Source organism: Pseudophryne corroboree, chromosome 7, assembly GCF_028390025.1.
Source record: "Pseudophryne corroboree isolate aPseCor3 chromosome 7, aPseCor3.hap2, whole genome shotgun sequence".
Lineage (NCBI taxonomy): Eukaryota > Metazoa > Chordata > Amphibia > Anura > Myobatrachidae > Pseudophryne > Pseudophryne corroboree.
Genome location: NC_086450.1, coordinates 113,653,372 through 113,665,636, shown reverse-complemented (window position 1 = coordinate 113,665,636; position 12,265 = coordinate 113,653,372). Strand labels below are relative to the sequence as shown.

The window sequence follows — 12,265 nt, the reverse complement described above, 5'->3', positions numbered from 1 at the left end:
GGATTTAAGCAAAGCAGAGATGGTCAAGGCTGCAGCAGAAGGATGGAGGAGCCACCTCATAGGTGAGTTTTCAGTGCCCGTTTGAAGCTTTGCAAGGCTGGGGAGAGTCTAATGGAGCGGGGGAGCGCTTTCCACTGATAGGGTGCAGCACAGGCAAAATCTTGAAGTCGAGCATGGGAAACAGTGACCAGGGTGGAGGAGAGGCGCCGGTCATTGGCCGACCATAAGGGGCTGGAGGGAGTATGAAGGGAGAGGAGGTTGGAGATGTAGGGAGTAGTGGAAATAGAGATAGCCTTATATGTGAGGGTGAGGAGTTTGAAGAGGATTCTGTAGGAGAATGGGAGCCAGTGTAGATTTTTTCGAAGGGGATGGCAGATGTGTAGCGGCGGGAGAGGAAGATAAGCCTAGCTGCGGAGTTGAGGACAGATTGGATGGGAGCAAGTGAGGCTAGTGAGGAGAATGTTGCAGTAGTTGAGCCATGAGATGACCAGTGAGTGGATGATAAGTTTAGTTGCACTCTGGGAGAGAAATGGCCTGATGCGAACAATGTTGCGTAGCTGGAACTGACAGGATTGCGCCAGAGCTTGGTTGTGAGGTGCAAAGGAGAGGGAGGAGTCAAGATTGATGCCCAAGCAGTGGAGTTGGGGAACGGGGGAGATGATGGTGTTGTCAGCAGTGATAGAGATATTGGTAGGGGGTGTTACTCTGTCTGGGGGAAAGATAATGAGTTCAGTTTTGTCCATGTTGAGCTTCAGAGATAGCTCAGACATCCAGGAGATGGCGGAGAGGCACCTGGAAACCTGAGAGAGGACAGAGGGGGACAGATCAGGACAAGAGAGGTAGAGTTGTGTGTCATCAGCATAGAGGTGGTATTGAAGGCCAAAGGAGTTAATGAGCGCACCCAGGGAAGAGGTGTACAGGGAGAACAGAAGTGGGCCGAGGACAGAACCCTGAGGGACACCAACAGGAAGGATGGAAATGTTTAAGGTAGTGGTGCAGGCAGACACAGAGAAGGAGCGGTTAGTGAGGTAATAGGTAAACCAGTCAAGGACAGTGCTAGAGAGACCAATGTTTTGGAGTGTGCGGAGGAGGAGAGGATAATCCATGGTGTCAAAGGCAGCAGAGAGGTCCAGAAGGATAATCAGAGAGAAGTGGCCCCTGGATTTGGCTGAAAGCAGGTCATTGGTGACTTTCACCAGGGCAGTCTCAGTGGAATGGGCGAAAGCTAGATTGTAGTGGATCAAGGATGGAGTTATCAGAAAGGTAACTTGTGAGATGGCTGTAGACCAGTTGTTCAAGTAATTTGGAGGAGAATGGGAGAAGAGAGATGGGGCGGTAGCTAGTGGGTGATGAAGGGTCGAGGTTGGGTTTTTTTGAGAATAGGTGAGACCAGAGCATGTTTGAATGATGAGGGAAAGATGCCGGTAGAGAGTGATAGGTTGAAGAGGTGAGCAATGTGGGAGCAGGCAGTGGGGGAGAGGGAGCAGAGAAGACAGGAGGGGAGGGGCTCCAGGGGGCAGGTTAAGGTGGGGAAGATAAGATAAGGGAGTGGACTTCCTTGTCTGTATTGGCTATTTACGATGTGGGTGGTTGAGAGTAGGGCAGTCACATAGATATGGTATGCTGGCTGCCGGGATCCCGACGGTCAGCATACCGACGGCGGGATCCCGGCCACCGGAATGCCGGCAGAGGAGCGAGCATAACGAAGCCCCTTGCGGGCTCGCTGTGCTTGTCACGCTGCACACGCCACACTGCACTCACCACGCTGTGGGTTTGGTGGCTCGCTGCACTCGCCGCAGGTTCTATTCCCAATCTATGGGTGTTGTGGACACCGACGAGTGGGAATAGCCACTGTTAGCCGGGATTCCGGCAGTCTGCATTGTCAGTGGTCGGAATTCAGGCGTCGGTATCCTGACCGCCAGGATCCCGACTGCCGGCAATGTAACTGCATCCCAGGCATACAACTAAGTATATAACTAAGTAAGGGATTTCCAACTTGTAATTACCATAATATAATACAAAACTCAGAATCTTAAATAATTAAAATTAGGTGGTCCATTAGGGGTGACATGCCACTACACATTGCATTAATGTAGGGATGCACACATATTGGCCTATAATGGTACCACGCACACATTGCTTTTAATGTACACAGATACGATAGATAGATAGATAGATAGATAGATAGATAGATAGATAGATAGATAGATAGATAGATAGATAGATAGATAGATAGATCAGAACATGTATTATATACTATACCATACTGTATATAACATGTTGTTTGGTTACCGGTATTCTACCATATAAAATATAAAATACTTTTACTTACATACAAGGCTATTAACCAAACTGCACCAACATACATCTCTTCACTCATCTCAAGATATCTTCCTAACCGACCTCTTCGCTCTGCACAAGATCTATGTCTCTCATCCACATGTATTACCTGTTCCCACTCAAAATTACAGGACTTTACCCGGGCTTCACCCATTCTGTGGAATGCCCTCCCACGCACAATAAGACTCACTATTAGTCTCCAAACCTTTAAATGTTCCCTGAAAACTCACCTCTTCAGACAAGCCTATCAAATTCCAGACCCAGCTGCTTAAACCTTCAATGCTTCCCTATCTAATTACATCCTCTGTGGGGGTCATTCAGAGTTGATCGCTAGCTGCATTTGTTCGTAGCGCAGCGATCAGGCTAAAAAATTGCAGTTCTGCGCATGTGGCGCAATGCGCACGCGCGTTGTACGGGCACAACGAACAATGTGGTTTTGCACAGGGTCTAGCATTTCAGTCGCACTGGTGGCCGCAGTGTGATTGACATGAAGAGGGCGTTTCTGGGTGTCAACTGACCATTATCAGGGAGTGTTTGGAAAAACGCAGGCGTGCCAGGAAAAACGCAGGCATGGCTGGGCGAACGCTGGGTGGGTTTGTGATGTCAAAACAGGAACTAAACAGTCTGAAGTGATCGCAAGCGCTGAGTAGGTTTTGAGCTAATCTGAAACTGCACAAAAAAACTTTGTAGCCGCTCTGCGATACATTCGTTCGCACTTCTGTTAAGCTAAAATACACTCCCAGGGGGAAATTTACTAAGCTCCCGATTTTGACCGAGATGCCGTTTTTTCATCAAAGTGTCATCTCGGTAATTTACTAAACACTAATCACGGCAGAGATGAGGGCATTCGTAATTTTTTGCAAGTCCAAGTAAAAAATTACGAATGAATACACCATCGGTCAAAACGCGGCTGTTTAAGTATGAATCTCGGTCATTTACTAAGAAGTGCAAAGCAAAAAAAAAAAAAACACTGCCGTGAAAAATTACAACTCGTAAAAAAGTGCTAAAAAAAAACAGACCTTTTTTTTTTATTCGTGATTGGATAGGCATGCACGGATCCATGAGATCCGTGCATGTATATCAGTGGGAAGGGGTGGGAAAGTGCTTATTTTTTCAAAAAAAATTGCGTGGGGTCCCCCCTCCTAAGCATAACCAGCCTCGGGCTCTTTGAGCCGATCCTGGTTGCAGAAATATGGGGAAAAAATTGACAGGGGTTCCCCCATATTTAAGCAACCAGCATCGGGCTCTGCGCCTGGTCCTGGTTCCAAAAATACGGGGGACAAAAAGAGTAGGGGTCCCCCGTATTTTTAAAACCAGCACCGGGCTCCACTAGCTGGACAGATAATGCCACAGCCGGGGGTCACTTTTATATAGTGCCCTGCGGCCGTGGCATCAACAATCCAACTAGTCACCCCTGGCCGGGGTACCCTGGGGGAGTGGGGACCCCTTCAATCAAGGGGTCCCCCCCCCCAGCCACCCAAGGGCCAGGGGTGAAGCCCGAGGCTGTCCCCCCCCATCCAATGGGCTGCGGATGGGGGGGCTGATAGCCTTTGTTGTAAAAGAAAAGATATTGTTTTTAGTAGCAGTACTACAAGTCCCAGCAAGCCTCCCCCGCATGCTGGTACTTGGAGAACCACAAGTACCAGCATGCGGCGGAAAAACGGGCCCGCTGGTACCTGTAGTACTACTACTAAAAAAATACCCAAATAAACACAAGACACACACACCGTGAAAGTATAATTTTATTACATACATACACACATACATACATACTTACCTTATGTTCCCACGCAGGTCGGTCCTCTTCTCCAGTAGAATCCAAGGGGTACCTGTTGAAGAAATTATACTCACGAGATCCAGGGGTCCAGGGTCCTCGGGGAATCCAGGTGTAATCCACGTACTTGAAAAAAATAACAAAACGGACACCCGAGCCACGCACTAAAAGGGGACCCATGTTTGCACATGGATCCCCTTTTCCCGACTGCCAGAAACCCACTCTGACTGATGTCTAAGTGGGTTTCTTCAGCCAATCAGGGAGTGCCACGTTGTAGCACTCTCCTGATCGGCTGTGTGCTCCTGTCCTAACTGACAGGCAGCACACGGCAGTGTTACAATGTAGCGCCTATGCGCTACATTGTAACCAATGCTGGGAACTTTCTGCCCTGCGGTTGACCTAAAGTGACGTCACCGCTGAGCAGAAAGTTCCCAACATTGGTTACAATGGAGCGCATAGGCGCTACATTGTAACACTGCCGTGTGCCGCCTGTCACTCAGTACAGGAGCACACAGCCGATCAGGAGAGTGCTACAACGTGGCACTCCCTGATTGGCTGAAGAAACCCACTTAGACATCAGTCAGAGTGGGTTTCTGGCAGTCGGGAAAAGGGGATCCATGTGCAAACATGGGTCCCCTTTTAGTGCGTGGCTCGGGTGTCCGTTTTGTTATTTTTTTCAAGTACGTGGATTACACCAGGATTCCCCGAGGACCCTGGACCCCTGGATCTCGTGAGTATAATTTCTTCAACAGGTACCCCTTGGATTCTACTGGAGAAGAGGACCGACCTGCGTGGGAACATAAGGTAAGTATGTATGTATGTGTGTATGTATGTAATAAAATTATACTTTCACGGTGTGTGTGTCTTGTGTTTATTTGGGTATTTTTTTAGTAGTAGTACTACAGGTACCAGCGGGCCCGTTTTTCCGCCGCATGCTGGTACTTGTGGTTCTCCAAGTACCAGCATGCGGGGGAGGCTTGCTGGGACTTGTAGTACTGCTACTAAAAACAATATCTTTTCTTTTACAACAAAGGCTATCAGCCCCCCCATCCGCAGCCCATTGGATGGGGGGGGGACAGCCTCGGGCTTCACCCCTGGCCCTTGGGTGGCTGGGGGGGGGACCCCTTGATTGAAGGGGTCCCCACTCCCCCAGGGTACCCCGGCCAGGGGTGACTAGTTGGATTTTTGATGCCACGGCCGCAGGGCACTATATAAAAGTGACCCCCGGCCGTGGCATTATCTGTCCAGCTAGTGGAGCCCGGTGCTGGTTTTAAAAATACGGGGGACCCCTACTCTTTTTGTCCCCCGTATTTTTGGAACCAGGACCAGGCGCAGAGCCCGGTGCTGGTTGCTTAAATATGGGGGAACCCCTGTCAATTTTTTCCCCATATTTCTGCAACCAGGATCGGCTCAAAGAGCCCGAGGCTGGTTATGCATAGGAGGGGGGACCCCACGCATTTTTTTTTATGAGTTTACATTGTTTAATTTTTTTACAAAAAAAAATGAACCCCAGCACGGATCACACAGATCCGGCCGAGATTCATTGTAAAAAAAAACGGCAGTGTTTTGCTAATCACTGCCGTAAAAATAAAAAAAAAAACATGAATGACATCGGAAGAAAAGAAAAACCCGAATACGACAGCTTAGTAAATTAGTCGTAATAAATTCAAAAAGTTGCAGTTTTACACTTTCGATGTCATTCGTGATTGAACTTTGACCTTTTTCCAAAAATTACGAATGTTAGTAAATTTACCCCCCAGTGTGCGGCGGCATAGCGTTTGCGCGGCTGCTAAAAACTGCTAGCGAGCGAACAACTCGGAATGACCCCCTATGTACAGTACACATAACAGACATATAACCTCACATATTTTGTCTTTCTTTACTCTCGCACCCTCCTGACCATTTGCCAAAATTTCTGGGTGATCATATCATACAACCCATTAAGAACCTAGCAATCTGGTGGACCATTATGCAACCTATCCTTGTGTATCAATGCCTATTTCCCTATAAATTGTAAGCTTGCAAGCAGGGCCTTCCTACCTCTGTCTGTCTGTTTTTACCCAGTTTTGTTCTATTACTGTTGTTCTAATTGTAAAGCGCAACGGAATATGCTGCGCTATATAAGAAACTGTTAATAAATAAATAATAAATAAATAAAATGTTGTATGTAGCAGATTTGAAGAGTTATATTGTAATGCTGCTCTTTCTGTTCTCCAGGGTAAAAAGGGTCGGCCAGGTGATGATGGTATTCCTGGATTGAAGGGTAGCAAGGTACATTTTTAAAATTCTTTCTTTTATATAAAAAAATAACATAATGTAATTTCTAGTTTTAAATATCAGCTGTTTAGTAAAAATATATTATTCTCCTCTATATGTCACCCTGTTTTCCATGCCAAAAATGTTGACATTAAAAAGAGGGGGAATAAAGAAAGTTTGAAGTCATTTAGGGCTTAAATGGAAGATGGTTCCAGGTTTCTACAGTATATCTGTGTCAAACAGACCTGAAAGCAATTATGCAAATGTATTTGTTAGGAACATTCCTGCAGTACCAGCTCCCTTCCTCACTGTACCTTATAAGGACACCCAATTCTCATGGTCAGTAGCAGTTAAGAATGCTTTTGACCAGTTGACTTTTTTTTATATCAGCTTCAGTGTTGGCTAGATACTATCTTTAATTCATCCTCAAAGCTGATACATCCGACATTGCATTTGTGGTCATTCTAACATGGCAAAATAATTGATATAGAAGTAGCTTTTGAAGAATGGTAACATCCACAAGTAGATACTTCCTGTCTGGTTATTAATTATCATATTACATTGCAGTACCTGGCTCAAGTAGCTTCTTTATCAAGTTCCACTATAAGTAGTATTTTGACCAGGGTCAAGTGAAAAGTAAAGTTGATATCTTGTGAACACAGTTTGACATCCAAGTAAGAACGCCTACTGTGTCTTTACTACAACTTGCTCCAGACAAAGAAAATCTTGCTGTAGCCGGCACACTTTATACCCATATCCAGCAAATACTGATACACATCACGTAAACTTTTCAGCAAGCCATATATACAGATCTTCATGTATAACAGTTTCACCCAGAGTTGTTACTAAAGTCTGGAGAATATCTCTAGCTTGTGTAAATTATCTGTATGTTCCATCTGGGATCATTAAGCTGGAAGTTTTGAACATGTATAATGAGTTGGAAACTGACGCTAATTACAGTATGAGGAAGTAGCATGACCTACAGTAGTATTTGTAGGCAAATCTGTGAGGGAAGGATAGTACAAGGTTCTCTGATGTATGTATTGCAGTCAGATTTCCTGGTGTTGTACAACCAGGCTCCTATAGCCGTATGCCAGAGATGGGTATTCATGTCTGTGACATTCATTGTAGAATTCCCAAAGTATTAGGGTCACTTAATATTATGGTAGTAGTGTCCCAGCTGATCAAGTAGAACTATGTTATTCCCATTAATCTTATGCTTACAGCCTTCTGTGCCTTGTCAAATACTGATGTGCATCTCACTACAGCTACGTCAGCAGTCAAATGGACAGACTAAAAGGATACATAATATGCCGAAATTATTAGCAAAAAGATTGTCTCTCAGCTGCAGAATTATCTTATATTTGCCCCAACCCAGCATCCGCAGTCATGCCCTGATCACTCTGACAAAGGTCTCAGTCCAAGCATCAGGCTTAAGATATTAAGAACTACCCAAAAGAAATTTAAACTTTACAAAGAAGCACAGCTCCCACCCCCCTAAAGTTTACACCAATATTAGCAATGTTATGAAGTTGAAAAAAGTGTGATTTTCCCTCTCAATATTTATGTCCAAAACGCCTTGAGGCCAAACTTAGTGAAATGTTACTAGGCCATTTAAAATGACGCAACAAGTCAATTACAATTCCTTATGCAATGACTTATCTGATATTCTATATATTCCTTTGAAAATGATACAGACAAATACATTTTCAGGATGTATACCAGCTGCTGGTGAGGAAAAGGAGGACAGGAACTCATGTTGCTGTAATTATTATAGATTCTAATTGAAGAACAATAGACAGTGGGAACAATATATGCTAATATTTATTTCTCCAGACTTCTAAAATAGTTAATAGTAAAATTTCTCATCATTGGGGTTCTAAGACACCTATGGGTAAATTTACTAAGATGGGAGTTCTATTTAAGATGGGATGTTGCCCATAGCAACCAATCAGATTCTATTTCTCATTTATCTAGCACCTTCAAGAAGATAATACATGGACTCTGATTGGTTGCTATGGGCAACATCCCATCTTAAATACAACTCCCATCTTAGTAAATTTACCCCCTAGATGATTTCCCGAGAAGAGTGATGATGCATTTCATGCATTGGCAGCAGTTATGCTTCTAATCAGCCTGACCCTCCATACTATAAGGATCTGATTAAGAAATTCTGCCAGGAAGCAGAAAGACAGTAAGAAGTGCTTTTTTTTTAGCAAAGGAATGGTGCCCCAGTATCAGTGCTACACTGCTAGTAACAACAAGCTTCCAGTACTGCTCATCTGCATCTATGAAGGAGATGTCCCAAGTGTAATTATTTCAAATTATCTAGCAAGAGATTAGGCAGATAGAAGAACACCTTCAAGATCCTGCTTGAATGTGCACCAGGAATATCCTCCACGTAAAGCTGGGGTAGTGGGAGTCAGTGTCAGGAGTCAAAGTACTGAATTGTGACTCTCAATAATCTCACAAACTGGTTTGGCCTGAGGAAATTATTGTAGCTTGTAATGTTTGCACAGTTGGGCCTGATCTAATTGCGCTAGCGATCAGAAGTCAGACTCATCAATTCTGCAGAAGAGCAATCCATCTCGCTCCATGTTTCATTCCTTTAGAGATAAACCCTTCTGAGTATTTGTGTCTGAAGCAAGCACTATAAGGAACCATGGGGGTAATCCTGAGTTGATCACAGCAGGAACTTTGTTAGCAGTTGGGCAAAAACCATGTGCACTGCAGGGGAGGCAGATATAACATGTGCAGAGAGAGTTAGATTTGGGTGTGGTGTGTTCAATCTGCAATCTAAATTGCAGTGTAAAAATAAAGCAGCCAATATTTACTCTGCACAGAAACAAAATAACCCATCCAAATCTAACTCTCTCTGCACATGTTATATCTGCCTCCCCTGCAGTGCACATGGTATTGCCCAACTGCTAACAAAGTTCCTGCTGCGATCAACTCAGAATTACCCCACATGTCTCCAGCCTTCCTGTGACAGAGTAGTGGTCATCCAGGACTGTATCTAATTTCTGTTACACATGAACAGCTACTGCTGTTCACCTGTGTGCCAGACACATTGCTTATTTTCTCTGAAATCTTCCTTCTCTAGCTACCTGTTTCAATTTGACAGTACTTCTACTTGTACCCTCTTGTGGCTTACCAGTCTCAGGAGTCCTACTACTCTTGCCTTTGATTTCCTTTAGATCCTGTCATCCGCCCTCTCCCCGGGGCTTGCATTAACCTGACAAATTATTAAAGACAGATATCTCTGTTTTTGCCACTGTTTACCATCACTAGTCATGAAATACAACAAATCTTTCACTACAGTGTCCATTTTGAGACGTTCCTGGTAAAAGTTCAGCATGACAAGTGTAAAAGCATATTTCACACATGCCAATACTCTATATTTGACCAATACAAACTGCTTCTCTGCTTTACAAGGGGTGTGCAATAAGTTTGCGGATGTACAGTGCATAGGTGGGATATGATTGTCTGGTTGTGAACTGTAATCTCTGACTAAAGTTCTTGTGAAATGTCAAGGCACAGAACTGTATATAAGCAGCACTGCACACCTAAGAAGTCAACATGTTCACTTCCCTTAACATACTCATTATGGAGCTAAACAGAGGCTACTGGAGAGCCATGATCCCTCTACTACTACAAGAGTGGTCTGCATCAGCAGGAGAGCTTTGACCGATTGTGAGCTGCTTTTGGAGAGGAAGCACTGGCTTGAACCACTGTGTTTGAGTGGTTTACAGAATTTCATTGCATTGGTACCATGCAGGCCATAGTTGAGGTGGACACCAAAGTGACTGTGGCCCAGGTAGAGAAGGAGATAGGTATCTTCATTTTTAATCCAAAACCAAACAACAGTCAGCCCAGTGAACCCCAATTGGAGGTGTGCTGCCACAAAAGTTCTGACATGAGCGCAGGCCAAGTAGATGGTGGCTGTTTTATAGCTAAGACTGGTCATGTATCTACCATCATGTACCACTCGTACAGCAGCGTACCGTCACTGGTATACCAACCAATACCTGCTGGAAGCCATTTCCAGGCACCATTCAAGAATTCGCACTTCTGGTGCCCTTCTTCATTACGACAATACACCTGCCCACAAGTCCAGGAAAATGGTGGATTTTTTGGCTAATGAACACATCCAGGAGCTTGGTCATCCACAGTACAGTCTAGACCTGGTCACTTTGTATTTCTCTCCTACTCCCATCTTGTTATTACAGGCAGTGATAACACAAGTCATTATATACCCAGGGGAGATTCAAACTAATATAATTATATCTTCTACAACCCACTGTCGCTCCTTATCCAACCTGTTGTCGCTCCTCATTCAGTCTGTTGTCACTCCTCACCCAACCTGTTGTTCCTCCCCGGCCAACCCATTTTGCTTCTCATCCCACCCACAGTCACTCCTTATTCCAACCACTATCACTCCTTATCCCACCCACTGTCACTCCTCATCCCACCCACTGTCGCACCTCATCTATTTCGCATAGACAGATTAATCTCACAAATCACGACTGTGTGATAACATTCATTTCTCTTATTTAACACAGCTTTTCATCAGAGAGATGGAACTTTTTTTTAAAAAAAGTATGAATGTGTTTCAGTCAAGGCTGACTTTCTTCAGGATGCTTCTGAAGAAAGTCACCGCAGACGGAAACACTGTTGGCCCACATGTGATTTCATGAATTTTAAACACATTTATTCTTATTAAAACAATTAGTGAAGAACATTGCTTCTCATGCAAGACTGGGTGAGTGAGTTACATTCTCCTACTCAAAGTAAAAAAAGAAACTATACATTTACAAAATAAACATATCAAAACATAATTAGTAAAAAAAATAATAGAAACAGACTAAACTGGTTGATTAATTTATTAATAATAAAGTTTAAAAGGTGTTTTTAATAAAATAGTAAAATATTGTATTAAAAATAAATAAATCTATGGGGTGTTTTGCCCCATGTCCATAAATCCCCCATTATAAAGTAACTTCCCACCCCCCTTTTGGCAATAGACCCCCCAGTGGTCTCAAATTCTAATAATATTGCCCCACACACACATCCTTAGTAGTAAAAGAACGTTTAATAAACCACCACCCCTCCCCTTGTTAAAAAGCAAACAAACCTTTTTCTGAACCCCCTTCCTCCCCTCAATACCTTGTGACCAGAGTATTTTTTTAATTACATTTTAACACCCCTCCCAGCACAATTATCTCCCCCATCCCCACTGGTCAAAGTCGTCCCCCCCCCCCATTCCCCATGTGGAGCATTGCAGAGTGTGTGTAGGGGGAACTGACGCTCAGTCCATCCTGCTGCAGCTGTTCCCACGCAGAGATCAGCTAAATTGTGCAGGGAGAGGAATTAAGTTCTGCTCTCTGCACTGTACCTCTCTGGAGCATGCACTCCAGAATGAAGGGCGCATGGCATTCTGGGGCGTGATTCTGGCAGTGATGTCAGCGGTCAGAGACCACAGCGTCAATGCCGGGTTCGGGCACATTAATGGGGCTGCTGACCGCTGGGGGACAGTGGGTTGCATTTGATGCGACCAAGCCAGCTAACGGACTCCTGCCTTTGTCGCATCACATGCGACCATACCAGGCAAGGGGTTAAAGGCTTGCTCTAACATAGCTGATTAAAGCAAACCTCTTTTGTGTTAATAAATGCATAAAAATAAATTACAATTGTGTATTATAAATAAATTATGAAATTATATTCTAAAATCTCAACGTTGCATTACAATTTGAAAACGCCGCATGTGCTATTTCTTATACATTAATGCCCACACTCTAACACAAGGGATTATGGCCCTCATTCCGAGTTGTTCGCTCGCTAGCTACTTTTAGCAGAAATGCAAACACAAAGCCGCCGCCCTCCGGGAGTGTATTT

General features: G+C 44.2%; 1 protein-coding gene across 1 annotated transcript in view; it reads left to right on the top strand.

The window, feature by feature from the left end:
- COL28A1 (collagen type XXVIII alpha 1 chain) overlaps positions 1-12,265 on the top strand; it is a 142,661-nt gene that overhangs the window by 14,384 nt on the left and 116,012 nt on the right. The window contains exon 5 of the mRNA XM_063933569.1: positions 6,332-6,385. Coding sequence (XP_063789639.1) covers positions 6,332-6,385 — 54 coding nt within the window. The remainder of the gene's footprint in view (positions 1-6,331; positions 6,386-12,265) is intronic.